This window comes from Ovis canadensis, chromosome 2, assembly GCF_042477335.2.
Source record: "Ovis canadensis isolate MfBH-ARS-UI-01 breed Bighorn chromosome 2, ARS-UI_OviCan_v2, whole genome shotgun sequence".
NCBI lineage: Eukaryota > Metazoa > Chordata > Mammalia > Artiodactyla > Bovidae > Ovis > Ovis canadensis.
In genome coordinates, this window is record NC_091246.1 from 210,566,129 (window position 1) to 210,585,309 (window position 19,181).

Below are 19,181 nucleotides of genomic sequence, written 5' to 3' on the forward strand. Positions count from 1 at the left end.
TGCAACCAACCCCATGGACTGCCAGGCTCCTCTGTCCATAGGATTTTCCAGGCAAGAATACTGGAATGGGTTGCCATTTCTTCCTCCAGGAGATCTTCCCCACCCAGGGATCAAACCCATGTCTCCTGTATTGGCAGGCAGATTCTTTACCACTATGCCACCTGGGAAGTCCTAAACCAGGCTTACCTCTTATCTTTCTGAAAACTTTAGAATTTTAATTTCAGGGTTTAGCGTTATACCTTGGTAGAACTTATTACCAGAATCTTATTTTATCCTGAAAACTGGAATAGGTATATGAATTCATTTGCTAGAGAGGATGCTATTCTGAGAGAAGCACTCCTAAATGATGGAATTTTTCACTGTGAGAGATTTACTCCTACAGATTTCTTTTGTCTTTAGCACTGCCTTTCAGGCCATCAGTAGTAGTGTGGAATGTGGTCCTCTTCCTTTTACTTTATTTGACTTGACTCAGATTCCAAATGCCTTATAAATCAAAAGATCCCCAAAGAAAATCATTTTACTTGATGGGATACAGTTAATAATTCTAAGTCTTAAATAATACGATTTTGAGGCACTACAGGTTTGAAGTTCTTCCCATATTTATTGTTGGCTTGTTATTTTCTTATATTAAAGAAATAAGTATTATAGCTATAGTCATATTAATGATTCTAATGGAATAAGAAAATCCTGTTGGTTGCCAGCTTCTTTCTTTTCATTTTATGATTTTATTGAGTCAGATTTCTAAAATTATGACATTCAAATTTAAACATGCCTCTCAATACATGATTTGGTACTCTTATTTATTGCTCTTTCTTTCAGGAGTTTTTTGTGGAGCCATTTAATCGAAAAGCACGCCAGGAGAACTTGAGGTATAATAACATGCTGAAACAACTTAGCAGTCAGCAGTTAGCCACTCTGAGACGCTGGAAGGCAATAAAGCTTTATCTTACATGTGAAAGGGGACCTTGGGCTAAAAGGTAGGATTAGCTGTCATTCATTAAATGCCCTCTTCTTTACAACTCTGATCTATAACTTCATGAACCTCTCCAGTGACCTCTCCAATCCAATTTTTACAAGATTGCTTTTAATTAATTTGCTTGTCTTTTATGAATTATAGCTTTGTGTAAGTGTAGAGATTTGTGTTTATATGTTTTTCGCTGTGGAGTTGTTTCCTTTACTCTTACCCTTTAACATAGAATTTGTTTTGAATCCATTTACTTCTGTCTTCCTGACACTACCTCTTTGAGCTAGGGTTAGTGATGCTGTGTGTTTAAATATTTTGCTGTTTCTTTACTTGATCAGTCATTCTTGTTTTGCTGAATTATATTACACACACATTTTTAACAGCCCTTTTTTATTCTAGTAAAATACACAATACAAAATTTTCTCTTTTAACTGCTTTAAAATGTATAATTTACTGACCATAAGTACATTTCTTTTTTTTTTCTTTTTTTTTTCTTTTTTTCTCTTTCTTTCTTTCTTTCTTTATTTTTTTAATTTTAAAATCTTTAAGTCTTACATGCGTTCCCAAACATGACCCCCCCTCCCACCTCCCTCCCCACAACATCTCTCTGGGTCATCCCCATGCACCAGCCCCAAGCATGCTGCACCCTACGTCAGACATGGACTGGCGATTCAATTCTTACATGATAGTATACATGTTAGAATTCCCATTCTCCCAAATCATCCCACCCTCTCCCTCTCCCTCTGAGTCCAAAAGTCCGTTATACACATCTGTGCCTTTTTTCCTGTCTTGCATACAGGGTCGTCATTGCCGTCTTCCTAAATTCCATATATATGTGTTAGTGTACTGTATTGGTGTTTTTCTTTCTGGCTTACTTCACTCTGTATAATTGGCTCCAGTTTCATCCATCTCATCAGAACTGATTCAAATGAATTCTTTTTAATGGCTGAGTAATACTCCATTGTGTATATGTACCACAGCTTTCTTATCCATTCATCTGCTGATGGACATCTAGGTTGTTTCCATGTCCTGGCTATTATAAACAGTGCTGCGATGAACATTGGGGTACATGTGTCTCTTTCAATTCTGGTTTCCTCGGTGTGTATGCCCAGCAGTGGGATTGCTGGGTCATAAGGTAGTTCTATTTGCAATTTTTTAAGGAATCTCCACACTGTTCTCCATAGTGGCTGTACTAGTTTGCATTCCCACCAACAGTGTAGGAGGGTTCCCTTTTCTCCACACCCTCTCCAGCATTTATTGCTTGCAGATTTTTGGATCGCAGCCATTCTGACTGGTGTGAAGTGGTACCTCATTGTGGTTTTGATTTGCATTTCTCTAATAATGAGTGATGTTGAGCATCTTTTCATGTGTTTGTTAGCCATCCTTATGTCTTCTTTGGAGAAATGTCTATTTAGTTCTTTGGCCCATTTTTTGATTGGGTCGTTTATTTTTCTGGAGTTGAGCTGCATAAGTTGCTTGTACATTTCTAATGTCGTGTAATCAGCTTGAGATGAGAGCACTGTCCAGCTTGAGAACCTTTTCATCACCTGAAAAAGAAACCCTGGAACCAGTAATAGTCACTGCCTATTAACTCTTCCCCTGATCCCTGGTAACTGCTTGTCTGCTTTCTGTCGCTATGGATTTACCTATTCTAGGTATTTCATATAAGTGAAATCATACAATAGGTGGCCTTTTGTGGCACTTCTTTCACTTAGCATAGTGTTTTCATTTTGTGGTAGCATGTGTTAGTACTTTCTTTCCTTTTTATGACTGAATAATATTCCATTGTATGAAATGGATAATGGATATTTGGGTTGTTTTCTTTGGGCTGTTGTGAACAGTGGGCTTCCCAGTGGCTCAGTGGTAAAGAATCTGCCTGCCAGTGCAGGAGCCACTGGGGATACAGGTTCGATTCCTGGGTTGGGAAGATCCCCTGGAGGAGAAAATGGTAACCCACTGCAGTATTCTTGCCAGAATAATCCCATGGACCGAGAAGCCTGGTGGGCTCTAGTCTATGGGGTTGCAGAGAGTTGGACACAAGTGAGCACACGCATGTTGTGAATAGTATTGCTTTTGTAAACATTTGTGACCAAGTGTATGCTTCAACTCCTGTTTCTAGTTTTCTTGGTTGTATACCTGCAGATAGCATTGCCATGGTAATTCTGTATGTAACCTACTGAAGAATTGCATAACAGTTTTTCATAGCAGCTGCCCCATTCTTATCAATCGTGCTTGAAGGTTCCAGTTTCTCTGCAACCTTCCTATAATACTTGTCTTTAAAAAAAATTTTTTTTATTATGGTCATCTATTGGTTATACAGTGGTATTTTATGATTTTGTTGCATTTCCCTAATGACTAATGACAGTATCTTTCATATACTTATTGATCGTCTGTATATGTTCTTTAGAGAAATGTGTAAGTCCTTTATTTTTTGTCCTTTGTCCATTTTTAACTTGGATTGTTTGACTTTTTGTGGTTGAATTGTAAGAGTTCCTTTTATTTTCTCAATAATAGGCCTTTATTGGATATATTGTCTATAAATATATAGGTTGTCTTTTCACTTTCCTGATAAGTGGCCTTTGGTGCACAAAAACTTGAAGGTTAAGTCAAGCTTATCTGTTTCTTTTGTTGCTTATGTTATTGATATTGTATTTAAGAAACCATTTTCAAATCCAAAGTCATGAAGATTTACTCCTATGTTTCCCTTAAGAGCTTTAACTCATGTTTAGATCTTTGATCCATTTGTAATTATATTATCTTTATTTGTAGTAAAATTATTATTTTATTTTGAAAACTGTATTTGGAATAAACTCATATATAGCTAGTTAAGAAACTCCTTGTAACAGTGAAAGAGTAAAATATATCAAGCTATAAGTCTGAAGATTTTTTGTTCAAACCTTATTTCTGATGTCTGTAAACTCCATGGCATCTTAGGCAAGTAGTTTAGCCTGTCTTAGATTCCTTAGCTATAAACTGTTGATATGCATGCTAACATTGGTTTTTTTCCTCAGGATTGTTTGGGTCAAATGAGATATGAATGTGAAAGCTTTTATAAAATGATGCCAAAGAAACGTAAAATACATGTTACTTTTTTACTCTGTTTCAATCAGCTGACCTTTTGTAATTTTAAGCTAAAATAATTTTATTTGTTTATTTATGAATATTCATAGGAAACAAAATCCAATTCACTGGAAACTAGCTAATGTAGAAAATTATTCCCGCATGAGACTTAAGTTGGTGCCAAATTATAATTTCAAAACCCATGAAGAAGCTAGTGCTTTGAGAGATAATCTAGGTGAGTTCCAATGGCTATTTAATTATCTATTGAAGATAAAGAGAGTGGTGGTAGGGATTGGTAATTGTTTTTATTAATTGTTTGAAAATTCTTAAAAAAAAAAAGAAAATTCTTTATTCTTGAGAGAGGGTGATGTTTTATAATTGATATTTAAATGGCTGTCTATGTTGCCTTTGTCAAATCTTAGTCAAATCTAAAATGACTTCCAATTTCAGTTGATTTTTGCAGTTTTTCAAAGAAAAATATAAACTCATAAAATTATACAGCAGTTGGTGTGAAATGTGTTGTCTCTGTATCCATTATGGTATAGTAAAATACAGTACTTTAACCTGAGCCTTTTGCCTCCTAAAACTGAGGCTAATCTTAAATATATCTTGAACTCTTAGCAACTCTTTAGGTCTTTCTTTTATGATCTATTCTTCTTACAGAACTCCAGACATTTTAGTATCTAGATGGGTCAATGCCTTTGTTCTAGGAAAAAAAAAAAGTTTAAAAGTATGTAACCTAGCAATATATCAAAACAGGTTTTAAAGAGTGTCTGTAATTCTTTAGGAAGCCCTTCCTTTATAAGCCCTTCCTTATGAGACTTCCCTGGTGGCTCAGACGGTAAAACGTCTGCTCGCAATGCAGGAGACTCGGGTTCCACCCCTGGGTTGGGAAGATCCCCTGGAGAAGGAAATGGCAACCCACTCTGGTACTGTCTCCTGGAAAATCCCATGGACAGAGGAGCCTGGTAGCTACAGTCTATGGGGTCGCAAAGAGTCCGACACGACAGAGTGACTTCACTTTCACTTTCCTTTATACCCATCTGACTTGACAAATCCTTTTCTTTTTGAAGAAGGGTTTCTGAAATACCCTAAAATATTAAGAGTCATGTGTATACTAAATTGTAGTTACTTTACCCAAGCTAGTTGTGCATCTTGTATTTAATGACTAAGTTACTGATAAAATGAGTACCAATTTTTAAATCTTATTTTTTTAAAATTGCCGTAATAAATTGGCCCATACAGTAAGTGCCATAAAAATAAGAGAGTTATCATGCCTGCCATTTCAAATCTTACATTCTGAAATAAATGAGACTCCGTAATTTTCCTTAATGTAAAATAATGGCCTTTTCCCTCATATAAACACTAACTTTGAGATTCTCTTATATAGGAATGGTCACTTGCATACAAGCTTGTCCTCCCTGTTTGTGTCCTGAGACTATTATACTTTTCTACCTCTTGAAATTTTATACTTGTCACTCAGAAGACATCTTTCGGTGAATGACTTCAATTTAGTAACATTTAAGGAATAGTATTCTCTATTTTTCTTCATTTTTATCAGGAAATATCACTCCAGGAAATTCCTTGTCCCTTTCCTCTCCTTCTTCATCCCTCTTAACACATGTACATAGATATAATTTTGTTTCATCTTCTTGGTCGCAGTTGTTTTAAGTTCAGGAAGACCAATGTCCTTTCTGTTTCTCCATCTCTTTCTCTCTTTACCTAGTTTTCAAAATTATCCCAGGTATAATGGTGATAATAAAATTGTACAGAAGTAAGAAATCATGCATTTCAAAGTGAAATTGGTAATAGTAGAAAACCAGTGGTATCAGTCTCTAAAACTTTTAAAGTTCCCTGAAGCTTACTCCAGAATTACCTGCAGAGTGTTTTACCTACTCCATATGTTTGTCTATAAGTATTTTCATCAATATTATTCTATTTATATCAGATTATCTAGACTTGTGTGTGATCAAAGCAGATTTATAAAGGAAAAATGCAACTGTAAATTAGGTTAATTCATTTTATGTTTCAGCAAGGATACCATTTGAGAAATTGAGTGGTTCTGTCATCTTTATAATGTTTTGTTATTTAGCATGAATTATTTTTCTAAATATGAAATGTCTATATTCATAGTTAAACATACAAATTTTTTCCAGTCCTACCTATAAATTATGCATATATTTTCATTACTACTCTTATGCCACTCAGATAATTCAGAGGTAAATATACAGTAAGGATAGCTACCATATATTTTATGTATAATGTGGTATATCTCCATTTCACAGTTACAGAAACATAAGTTCAAGGGGGTCATGTGGTTAATAAATGGAATTTGAATTTAGGTTTACCACTTCACAACCCATGTTCTTTCCATTGCACTAGCCTAGCCTTCTTACATAATGCATAGTTCATTACATTTGTGGCATATATATGTATCAGAATTATCTATTCTATGTACTCCAGAAAGGAACACTTCAGAATGGCCTATGTATTATCTTGCAGTTAACAATAATTTTTCACATTCTTTCATAATATTTCTATAGTACAAATGCGCAGTAAGGATAATTCTGTTGAATTAATGTAGTGAGAATAACACTTACTGGCATGCTTTGGGTCGCTAAGAGTCGGACACGACTGAGCGACTTCACTTTCACTTTTCACTTTCATGCATTGGATAAGGAAATGGCAACCCACTCCAGTGTTCTTGCCTGGAGAATCCCAGGGACAGGGGAGCCTGGTGGGCCGCCGTCTATGGGTTCGCACAGAGTCGGACACGTCTGAAGCGACTTAGCAGCAGCAGCATCAGCAGAAGTAAATATGGTTAAAGAGGTTACTTGGCCTATTTCTGAAACATAAGTAATACCATCGTTAAAAACAAGTACCATTTTAAAAACATTTATTCCTTTTGTTATGTGTATAAAGTTAGTTAAGTCGCTCAGTCATGTCCGACTCTTTGCGACCCCATGGACTGTAGCCCACCAGGCTCCTCCATCCATGGGATTCTCCAGACAAGAGTACTGGAGTGGGTTGCCATTTCCTTATGTGTATAATAATTTTAAAAAATCAGTTAAGCAGCATAGATAACTCTAACTTATGTATATAACAGCTTTTCTGTAGTAAATCACTTTTTTATGCTAGAAAATTTCAAGCACCTTCTTATAATACACATTATTATCATATAATTAACAGTCAGAAATTACAGAAGGACTCCGATATGATTTTTCTACTTTGTGTTTAACAGATATTTTATGTTTAAACAGGTATCCAACACTCACAGCCTTCCAGTGATTCATTGCTTCTGGAAGTGGTGAAACAAGTAAAAGTTAGTGATATGGAGGAGGATAAATTAGATCTTCCTGAAGAGGAAATAACAGCCAGAGTAAATATGTATGTATCAGTACTTGAGAGAATTTAATATTACTTTATTCTGAGAAATGGGATTGTAAAATTGTGGAAAATAGTTGCTTGAAATTGTAATACTATACATTTCCATGATCCAATAGTTTATACTATATCAACTGTTAGGAGTCTATCAGTGTCAACGGAAACCATTGAAGGCTTCTTAGAACTGGGTTAATTTGGAGCTGGAGCGTGAGATTAGAAAATATTTTGAGCTGAATGATAATAAAAACATTACCAAATTTATAGATACTACTGAGGTGTTTAGATGGTAAGTACAGGACGAAATATAAGCTCTTAAGCAAAAGGAAGAAATTATTATAAAGATAAAAGCAGAACTCCATGAAAGAGAAAACCAAACAACAAAAAGAAAAAGTAAAAAAAAATGGTCATTAAAAATCAGATAGTTCAGTTCAGTTCAGTCGCTCAGTTGTGTCTGACTCTTTGCGACCCCATGAATCGCAGCACGCCAAGCCTCCCTGTCAATAAACCTCTAGTTAGACTATTTAGGTAGTAAAGACAGCATAAATTACCAGTATCAGGAATGAAAGAGGAGAGGACATTACAGATATTAAAATGATTAAAAAGAAATACATTAAAATAATTAAAAGGAAATGACAACTTTATGCCAATAAAGTTGACAATTTAAATGAAATGGATAAATTCCTTGAAAAATATAACTTATCAGACCTCTACCAGGAAAAATATATATCCTGAATAACCTTGATGCTGCTGTTACTTCAGTTGTGTCCGACTCTGCGACCTCGTAGATGGCAGCCCACCAGGCTCCCCCATCCCTGGGATTCTCCAGGCAAGAACACTGGAGTAGGTTGCCATTTCCTTCTGCAATGCATGAAGGTGAAAAGTGAAAGTGAAGACGCTCAGTCGTATCCTACTCTTAGCGACCCCATGGACAGCAGCCTACCAGGCTCCTCTGTCCATGGGATTTTCCAGGCAAAAGTACTGGAGTGGGTTGCTATTGCCTTCTCCATGAATAGCCTTAGATATACTTAAAATTTTTGAATTTGTAGTTTAAAAACTTCCCCTGTGCTTTGTTGCTCAGTTGTATCCAACTCTTTGTGACCCTGTGGACTGTAGCCCACCAGGATCCGCTGTCCATGGGGATTCTATAGGCAAGAATACTGGAGTCAGTTGCCATGCCCATGTCCAAGAGATCTTCCCAACCCAGTCATCAAACCCAGGTCTCCTGCATTGCAGGCAGATTCTTTCTCATCTGAACTACCAGGGAAGCCCAAAAACTTCCCCTAAGCAAATGTAAAACATTTTCATTTCTCATGTCTCCTTTGTTTTATTACCATAATATTAAACCTTTTTATATTTTAAGCCCAACAGCACAGCTTATGCTGTTACTGTATTATGCACTTGTCTTAAAATCAATTGAGAATAAAAAGCTATGTAATTATGTTTTCCTTTATATTCTTTTATATTTGCCTGCATAATTACCTACCTATACACCTTATTTCTTGGTGTACATTTGTATTACCATCTGGTGCATTTCCTTTAAGCCTGAAGGACTCTCTTCAGTATTTCTTATAAGGAATGTCTGTAAGCCACAGATTATCTTGGTCTTTTGTCATCTGTGGGGGTTTTAAATTTGTCTTCATTTTTGGCTGCTTTTTAAAAAACTGAAGTTTTTTCGTCTATTCACAGAGTTGTGCAACATCACTACTATCTAGTCCAAGAACGTTTCCATCACTCCAAAAGCAGGTCTTCTACTTTTCAGTTCAGTTCAGTTCAGTTCAGTCGCTTGGTCATGCCCGACTCTTTGCAAGCCCATGAACCGCAGCATGCCAGGCCTCCCTGTCCATCACCAACTCCCAGAGTCCACCCAAACCCATGTCCATCGAGTCAGTGGTGCCATCCAACCATCGCATCCTCTGTCGTCCCCTTCTTCTCCTGTCCTCAATCTTTCCCATCATCAGAGCCTTTTCAAATGAGTCAGCTGTTCGCATCAGGTGGCCAAAGTATTGGAGTTTCAGCTTCAACATCAGTCCTTCCAATGAACACCCAGGACTGATCTCCTTTAGGATGGACTGGTTGGATCTCCTTACAGTCCAAGGGACTCTCAGGAGTCTTCTCCAACATCACAGTTCAAAAGCATCAATTCTTCGGCGCTCAGCTTTCTTTATAGTCCAACTGTCACATCCATACATGACCACTGGAAAAACCAGAGCCTTGACTAGACGGACCTTTGTTGGCAACATAATGTCTCTGCTTTAGTACTCAGTTCCAATTTTCCCTCCCTGCATCCTCTAGCAATGGCTTATTGACTTTCTTTTAGTATGGATTTGCCTGTTTTCAACATTTCGCATATTTCATATAATATGTTGCCTTTCAGGATAGGTGGCTCAGGCAGTAAAGAATTTTCCTGCATTGCAGAAGGCTCGGATTCAATCACTGGGATGGAAAGATCCCCTGGAGAAGGGAATGGCTACCCACTCCAGTATTCTTACCTGGAGGATTCCATGGACAGAGGAGCCTGGGAGGCTACAGTCCCTGGGGTCACAAAGAGTCAGACACGACTGAGCGACTAACATTTTTACTTTTTTTCCATAATATTTCTAGTATTTATCCAGGTCATTGAATCTAACAATATTTTTTTTTTTGGTGAAATAGTATTCCATTATATGAATATATTATTTTTGTTTATCTGTTCATCAGTTGATGGACATTTCTGTAGTTTCTATTTTTTTAATGATTATGACTAATACTGCCTTGAATATTCATGTATACATTTTTGTATCAACTTATGTTTTCAGTTATTTTGAGTATAAAAAAACTTAGATTTGCTGATCATGTGCTAATTATATGTTTAACCTTTTGAGGAATTATGAAACAGTTTTCAGAATGACTACGCCATTTTATATTTCAGCAATGTTTGAAAGTTCTGATTTTCATATTAGATTCTCCAGTCCATTCAGTCATCTGTTATTCTCTCTTTTTTAGAAGTTAAATTAACTTATTTATTATTTTTGGCTATTCTGTATCTTTGTTGCTGTGCAGGCTTTTCTCTAGTTGCATTGTGTGGGGGCTGCTTTCTAGTTGTGGTGCACAGGCTTCTCTTTGCAGTGGCTTCTTTTATTGCAGAGCATGGGCTGTAGAGCACGAGAGCTTCAGTAGTTGTGGCATGCGGACTCAGTTGCAGTTTCCAGGCTCCGTACCACAGGCTCAGTAGTTGTGGCACATGGGCTTAATGCTCTGCAGCATGTGGGATCTTCCTGGGTCAGAAATTGAACACATATCTTCTGCATTAGCAGGCAGATTCTTTACCACTGAGCCACCTGGGAAACCCTTTCTGTTGTCTTTGTAAAATTTATTATATCATTCTAGAAGGTGGTGGGCTTCCCTGGCTCAGATGGTAAAGTGTCTGCTTGCAATGTGGGAGACCCGGCTTTGATCTCTGGGTCAAGAAGATCCCCTGGAGAAGGAAATGGCAACCCACTCCAGTATTCTTGCTTGGGAAATCCCATGTACAGAGGAGTATGACAGGCTATAGTCCATGGGGTCTCAAAGAGTTGGACACAACTGAGCAACTTCACTTTCAGAAGGTGGTATCTAGTGGTTTTAATTTGCAGTTCCCTAATGACTAGTGATGCTGAGCATCTTTTCATATGTTGGCCATTTATATGTCTTTTTTGGAGAAATGTTTATGAAGATCTTTTTTGTACTTTTTAATTGGGTTGTCTTTTTGTTACTGAGGTTTTTTTTTTGTTGTTACTGAGTTATAAGTGTTCTTTGTATATTTTAGCAACAAGTCCTTTATTAAATATAGGATTTACAAAAATGTTCTTTCCATTAAATTGGGTTTTTCACTTTTTTGTTGGTATTTTTAATTTTGATGACTTTCCTTTTATCTATTTTTTTTCTAAGAGTTTTATATTTTATCTCTTATGTCTTTGATCCATTTTGTGTTAATTTTTGTATGTGGTATGATGTAGATATCTGTTAATTATTTTGCATGTGATTCTAGTTGTCTGAGTTGCTTTGTCTTTGATGAATAATTTTGCTGGTTATAGAATTAATTCTTGGTTGACAATTTATATACTGTATTGTGGTGCTTTAAAGTTATTCTTTTTGTCCTTAGCTTTTATTACCTTGACTTTCTGTCCATGTATGGATATCTTCCTGTTTGTCCTGCTTCGAGTTCACTGAGCTTCTTGGATGTGTAGATTAAATTCTTTCATATTTGAGAAGTTGCTACCATTGTTTTTTCAAATGTATCTTGGCCTTTTTCTCTATTCTCTCCTTCTGGGTCTCCGTTTGCACTTATGTTGTTTTGCATGATAGAACCCTCTGAGGTTCTTTCATTCTGCTTGATTCTTTTTTTCTTTGTATTCTTCAGATTGGACAGTTTCTTTTAGATCTATCTTCAAGAGCTCTGCTTCTTTCTCCTGCAGATATACTGTTGAGTCTTTCTGGTGAATTTTTCATTTAGTTATTATATTTTTCAATTTCAGAATTTCTCATTTGGTTCCTTTTTATAAATATATGTATAATTACTATCTCTTTATTGTAATCTCTCTATGAATAGACATTTTTGCCATAATGCACTTTGGTTCTTTAAACGTGGTTTTCTTTAGTTCTTTTCATGTATTTTTATGATAGCTGCCTTGATGTCTTTGTCTAAGCTGAACTTCTGAGGTCCTCCCTGAAATAGTTTCTTTTTAACTTCTTTTGAGTTCATGGTCCATAGTTTCCTGTTTCTTGCTATGTCTCATAATCTTTGTGAAACCCATACATTAAAAAAAATTATATCCACTTTGGTTTCTGATCTCTCCCTTGTTTTTGGTTGTTGTTATTGTATTTTTGTTTGTCTAATGACTTTGGTAGATTAAGTCTGTGGAGTCTGTTTTACCTGTAGTGAATGCCATTGATGTCTGTACTTACTGGGTTTTTGTTTTGTTTTGTTTTTAAAACTCTGCTTGTTGGGGGTTGCCTCTGGATCAGCATAGCTTAGTGGTCAGCCAGTAGTTAGTTTGTACTTGTGTTAAACTCCTTGATCAGTAATACTACCACTCTTTGCCCGTGGATCTATAAGTGGTTTAGGGAATTCATTGAAATCTGGTGATTTACACATCTGCCCTGACTTTTACTATGATTGTAAAGCCTCACATTCAGCTAAGAATGAGTAGCTAAGTCTCAAGTTTATAATTTATTCTGAGTATCACTTTGTTTAGGTTATAAACAACATATGGCAAATATTTCTTCTGAAATTATTTTAATATTACAAACTGACCAGTTTCAATAATATCTTTTGTTGGCGGTTCTTTGTATAATTTTAATGATTTTAAAATATTTCCTTGATTATTTTTAGCAAACTGAGTAGACGTGTTTGTCTAGGGAGCTCTTTGATTTGGGTAGATTTTTTTTGGTCAGCCTTTTAATGGGGTTTTATTTTCTTTCTTCAATGACTAGTGAATTCAATGGATGTCAGTCTCATTCATTTTCAAATGAAAAGCCAAAACTTCTTTCATAGAATAAAATAAGCAACAGACTATGTACTGCCTTAAGTTACTTATTTCTCAATTTCATCACTGTGAACTTTAGAATTTGACTATTTAGGAAAACATTCTTAGTTTTTTTTGAGCTTAGCTTTAAGGATTGCAGTATTACCTGTTAGGTTGGTGAAATATGCAGTGGAATGTTTTTTGTAGAAAATTCCAGTACCCTTTCTTGGATAGTGATTTCACAGAAATGAGATTTGAATTTGAATATGATGTTCTTTTCCATTTACCCAGAATACATTGTTGGATCTTTTTTGTTTGTTTTTTCCCTTCAGTGATGAGAAAGAAGAACAAAATCAAAAAGAAAAATTGGTGTTATCAGAAGACTGTGAACTCATTACAATAATTGATGTAATTCCTGGCAGATTAGAAATCACTACTCAACACATTTACTTCTATGATGGCAGCATTGAAAAAGAAGATGGTGAGGAGTTCTGGGGGAATAATTTCTGTTGTTCAATAGTTAAGTATCCAGTTTATCAATCATTAATGAGAAGAAAACAATAAGATGGGCCTGTAAAATTGTAGTCTCTCATGTAAAAGGAGAAATGGAAAGTCAGTGTGGGTTTAAATTCATTATTCAACAATGTACTGAGGGGAATGCTTCTTTTTTATTATCAATCTTTTTTTAAAAGGTTTACCTAGTGGGGATTGCTATAAATTTAAGTTATAAATGCAATATTTTATTTATATGTACTCTTGTTCCTATAGGCTTTTCACCTAATCCTTTATCTGAAAATAAAAAGATATTTAAATCTAAGCTGCTAACAGAAAGAGAAAAGGGAAAATGTTTCTAAGATACAATATTCAGAGTTATTCTCTATTCCAATGGAAAGGAAGTAGAAAAAGCTATAGAATTTTAAAATAGTTTTAAATGCAATACATTTAACAGATGGTTTTTATCATATAGAGGTTGAATTCTTTTTCCCTAAATGCTATTCTTGTCAGGAAAAGGAGATTATTTTCTGCATAGCATATGTAACTTTATGTGGTCCACAGTCACAAGATTTTTTTTTGTTTTCAGGAGTAGGCTTTGATTTCAAGTGGCCTCACTCTCAAGTTCGAGAGATTCACCTACGACGGTACAACTTAAGGAGGTCAGCCCTTGAGATTTTTCATGTTGACCAATCCAACTACTTTCTCAATTTCAAAAAAGAGGTTTGTAAAAGGCTACCTTTCTCCTGGACTGTTAGCTTGAAATAATTTTCCAACTAGTAAGCTGTAATGAAACTTTACACTCTGTTCTTGCACTGAGTCAGAATATTAGAGAAAAAAGATACATACTTTGGGACTAAGCAGCATATGAATTTTTGTTGGAATTTATGTTTGAGTGTTTGGAGGATATTTTATATACAGATAGATAAAGAATTGAGTAGAGTTTTGAGTGTCAGCGAATAGATGTCTCACATTGTGAAATACTATGGTGTGTATATATATGATATAATTGGATTTATGAAATTAGATTGGGTTGAATTCAACAATAATGGAGTATGTGTAATCAGAAAAAAAAATAATGGAGCATGTAGTTCTTCTAGGAATAGCGTAAATTCTTAAATAGTATAAGCAATTAAGAGATTGCCACTGAACTCAGGTTCCCTGGATCTGAAACCATTCCACCCCTAGCAGTGTAACCTTTGGCACATTACTTGCTCTCAACCTTCCTTCTCTTTGGCGTATACTTGAGGCCCGACTTACATTGCAGTTTGATAGCTTTCTTTTACCTTGCCTAGCTTTCTCTCCATTTTCTTTCTCTGGTGTCTCTCCTAATAAAATCCTCATGTTCAATTCTGTCTTAGCATTTGCTTCTCAGATTACCTGAATTCAGTTCAGTTCAGTTCAGTCGCTCAGTCGTGTCCAAGTCTTTGCAACCCCATGGACTGCAGCACACCAGGCCTCCCTGTCTATCACCAACTTCCAGAGTTTACTCAAACTCATGTCCATTGAGTCAGTGATGCCATCCAGCCATCTTATCCTCTGTCGTCCCCTTCTCCTCCTGCCTTCATTTTTCCCCAGCATCAGGGTCTATTCCAATGAGTCAGTTCTTCACATCAGGTAGCCAAAGTATTAGAGTTTGAGCTTCAGCATCAGTCCTTCCAATGAATATTCAGGACTGATTTCCTTTAGGATTGTCTGGTTGGATCTCCTTGCTGTCCAAGGGACTCTCAAGGGTCTTCTCCAACACCACAGTTCAAGAGCATCAATTCTTTGGCGCTCAGCTTTCTTTATAGTCTAATTCTCACACCCATATGTGAATACTGGAAAAACCATAGCTTTGACTAGATGAACCTTTGTTGGCAAAGTAATGTCTCTACTTTTTAATATGCTGTCTAGGTTGGTCATAACTTTTCTTCCAAGGAGCAAGCGATTAGCAGAGTCAATAACTTCTTCCAAGGACCTGGATTAGCAGAGTCAATAACTAACTTTCTATTCCTTTGAGATCCAGGTATATTTATAAATGAGATCCAGGTATATTTATAAATGATTTGATTCAGAACTTTGAGGAATATTTTTATATTTTTACAAAAGGGTAATTTTTCACTATTAAAAATAAATGTTCACCCATAGGAAAATACAATGTATGTGTTTTTTAGAAAGCTATTTTATGTAATTAAACTAAGCACACTCCTGCTGTATGTAGTTTTTTTTTTTTTTTAATTTATTTTTTTTGGCTGCACCAGATCTTAGTTGCAGCATGTGATCTCTTAGTTGTGGCATGTGGAATCTTGTTTCCTTACTAGGGATTGAATCCGGGCCCTCTACACTGGGAGCTCAGAGTCTTAGCCACTACACCACCAGGGAAGTGTCTTGTATATAGTCTTTAGAGCATATTTATATGTGGTACCTAATCTTCATAACAATCTTCAGATTAGATATGGAAAATTCCATTCCTTTTTTTATAGATGAGGAAGCTGAAGTTCAAAGATTAATTTCATTTCTTTACGTTTGCATAGCCCTGAACAATCCACAAAACTGTAAAGGGTAAGAGATTATTATATTGAACACACAAATGAGACTCAGTAAATTAGTTGGTTTGTCCAGATGCTTAGTAAATGACAGAACTAGATTTGAACTGGAAGTGAGCTAGTTTTCTGATAGAATGTGTGATGATTGCTCTATTAATATACTGTGACATTCTAAAATAAAATGTGTGTCATAAGTTTGCTAAGCCTAGTAAAATAAAGAAGTTAAAACCGTAATCTTCTGCTTAAGTGAAATGTTCAGATTAGGCCAATCCATAGTGACAAAGTTTAGTGGTTGTCAGAGGACGAGAGGGAAATTGGGGAGTGAGGGCTCATAAGTATGTAGTTTCTTTTGAGGATGACATAAATGTCCCAGAGTTAGATGATGTGAATAGTTGCACACTCTGTAAATATTTTTTTTAAAAAAAGAGAAAAACCTCACTGAATTGTATACTTTAAAAGGGTGAATTTATGGTATGTGAATTATATCTCAATAAATCTGTTAATAAAGCCATAATCCTGTTTTGTCTTATTCTATTTTTAACCCGTAAAGTGCTGTTTTTTAATAGGTTAGGAACAAAGTATATAGCAGACTGTTGTCGCTTCATTCTCCAAATAGTTACGGAACCAGATCACCCCAGGAGTTGTTCAAAGCATCAGGACTGACACAGGTAGGAAATTTTAACACTGTTTGGTGTTAATTTTGTATCTTAGACTTTTGCCTACAAGTAAATCTTCCTTCTGACTATTTTATTTTGATCATACAACTGCTGTTCCATTCAGGTTGATCTTTTGAATTGTCTTTGAGTCTTTCTGTTTCCCTCACACATAAGAGTACCCTGTCCTCCAGCTCCCATATCGTTCAGTTCATGGGCACATCTTATAACTTCTTTCATTATAATGTTCTTTAAAAAAAAATAATGTGGAACTTTTCTTAATAATAAAAATCTATGCACAAGAAATAATGAAAAAATACGATACACCTTGGAATACAGGCAGAGGAAAGTTTCTCCTATCTTTCTATCTGTCAAAACTGACTAATGCTTCCACGCATTTTATCCTCGTATAATCCCAACATCTCTTGAATTTGCACTGTCAAAAGCCAAGGAAAGGCTCTTGTTTTTTGCTCTCTGGTGTTGTTAGTAGTCTCCTAATTAGGTTCTCTGCCTCCTGGCTCTCTCCTTCCTCCTACATATGTGTTAATCTTAATCTTTAAATGTTGCCCTTGTTCAAAAGCCATCAGCAATTTCTTCCTATTGTTTATGGAATAAGCTTTATTTAAAAGTATATTCCCTGCTTTCTGTGGTATAAACTTTATTCATTAAAGTACTGATTCCTCAATTTGGCACGTAAATATTATTGTACTTTCTATACAGATAGATTCATTTCTTACCATTTCTACAAGTCTTTTGTTTAAGGCACACAGTAATCTTTAAGGTGTATGTTAATCTGTCTTCAAAAAAAAAATGTTTGAGTATACTCACACTGTGTAGAGTAACTAGTAGGCTAAATATAACAATTTGATAAAAAAATAATGATTATGTCTTTCTTTAGAAAGTTTTTTATCTGTTATAGCAAAATCCCACCTACCTTTACTGAGCAGAGATATAATAATATAATGTTATTTAAAATTTGTAGATCATTTAAGTACATTGAGATACTGATATTTTAATATTTATACTTAGGAAGATTTCAGTTAATGACAGAAATTTAAAATTTGGGCAGTCCTTCTAGCATTAAACATTTATATTCAAATAAAATATTTTTTAACTAAAGGAAAAACTTAATTATTATAGGAGATCTTTTAGACTACAGTGTGAGAACTTTGTTTTCCTTTTCTGAAGACCAGTTTTTAAAAGGAAGTGAACTTAGGAGAAGTATGTTGATTTTTCTCCCTGTTAAATCTTTTTTTAAAAACTTCTTTTACCAGAAAGATGATATAGTGGATGCAAGATTATTTTAGTACTATCAGTAATAGTTATTGATTTCTAAGAGATGTAGACTAATTTTTATTTTTTCTGTGCTATCTAGAAATGGGTAAACAGAGAGATATCAAATTTTGACTACCTCATTCAGTTAAATACAATGGCAGGACGAACCTATAATGACCTTGCACAGTATCCTGTGGTGAGTTTTATAAAAATCCTGTAAATATACACTTGCCTTTCAATTTTATTATATACAAACATATAAGTGGCTTATATCTAGTTTTTATTTTTAAAAAGATGTAAAAACTATTTTTGCCTTTGTATTTATTTCTTACCCTGCTATTTTCAAGAAGTATATAAGTATGAAGGGCATTTTAAAAATGAAAGTCTTTTTTCTTTCACTTCGTTGAGAATATTTCAATGGAATTATAGGAGATAATGCTTCTGGTTATCGAGCTAAAGATGAATAAACATTTGCAACAGGGAAAAAGTAAAGACTGTCCCTTTTTGTCTTTAGAAAAGTGTTTGATATTAGTTATGGAGCTGGTAGCATCCCTTGGAAAGAATGCCTAAATTGTAAATTGTGGCTCTTTTAGTTCCCCTGGATTTTACAAGATTATACTTCAGAAGAGTTGGATCTTAATAACCCATCTGTATTTCGAGATCTATCCAAACCAATTGGGGTAGTTAATGATAAAAATGCCAAAGCCATGAGAGAAAAGTAAGTGCCTTTCATCTGCTTTGAAAGATATACCCATAGCAGTTTGAATCTGTATTGATTTCGCCTATGGCTAACCAAGTGTTACTTTTTAAAAAATGCACAACTACTTTTGCTAATTAGAGTCTGATAATTCCTTCACTAAGTTTTCTTGAAAATGTTATCAGTTGTCTTTCAAATATCTTGACTATAGTCTGTGTCCCTTCGTTATCAAATTTAAATTAATGTTGTTTAGAATTTCTTTTCTCCTTGTAATAAGAGAGTGAAGTCATAAAAAGAAAAACAAATATCATATATTAATACATATGAAATCTAGAAAGGTGGTACAGATGAGCCTGTTCACAGGGCAGGAATAGAGATGCAGACATAGAGGACCGACTTGTGGACACCGGTGGCGGGGTGGGGTGGGGTTGGGGTCGCAAAGTGTGGGATTAATTGAGAGCGTGGCACTGACATGTAAACAGAACCTTGTGTAGCATAGATAGCTAGTGGGAAGCTGCTCTATAGCACAAGGAGCCCAGCTCTGTGCTCTGTGATGAGCTAGAGCAGTGGGATGGAGGGTTGGAGGGGAGGGAGGCTCAGCAGAGAGGGGATGTGTATATGTATAGCTGATTCACTTCGTTGTAC

At 35.4% G+C, this 19,181-nt stretch overlaps 1 protein-coding gene across 3 annotated transcripts in view; it reads left to right on the top strand.

Annotated features, from left to right (window-relative positions):
* Nucleotides 1-19,181, top strand: part of NBEAL1 (neurobeachin like 1) — a 153,374-nt gene that overhangs the window by 97,608 nt on the left and 36,585 nt on the right. For all 3 annotated transcript variants that reach the window (XM_069578035.1, XM_069578037.1, XM_069578036.1), the window contains 8 exons: nucleotides 820-977; nucleotides 4,135-4,259; nucleotides 7,285-7,411; nucleotides 13,224-13,372; nucleotides 13,973-14,106; nucleotides 16,478-16,579; nucleotides 17,940-18,035; nucleotides 18,433-18,557. In XM_069578035.1, coding sequence (XP_069434136.1) covers nucleotides 820-977; nucleotides 4,135-4,259; nucleotides 7,285-7,411; nucleotides 13,224-13,372; nucleotides 13,973-14,106; nucleotides 16,478-16,579; nucleotides 17,940-18,035; nucleotides 18,433-18,557 — 1,016 coding nt within the window. The remainder of the gene's footprint in view (nucleotides 1-819; nucleotides 978-4,134; nucleotides 4,260-7,284; nucleotides 7,412-13,223; nucleotides 13,373-13,972; nucleotides 14,107-16,477; nucleotides 16,580-17,939; nucleotides 18,036-18,432; nucleotides 18,558-19,181) is intronic.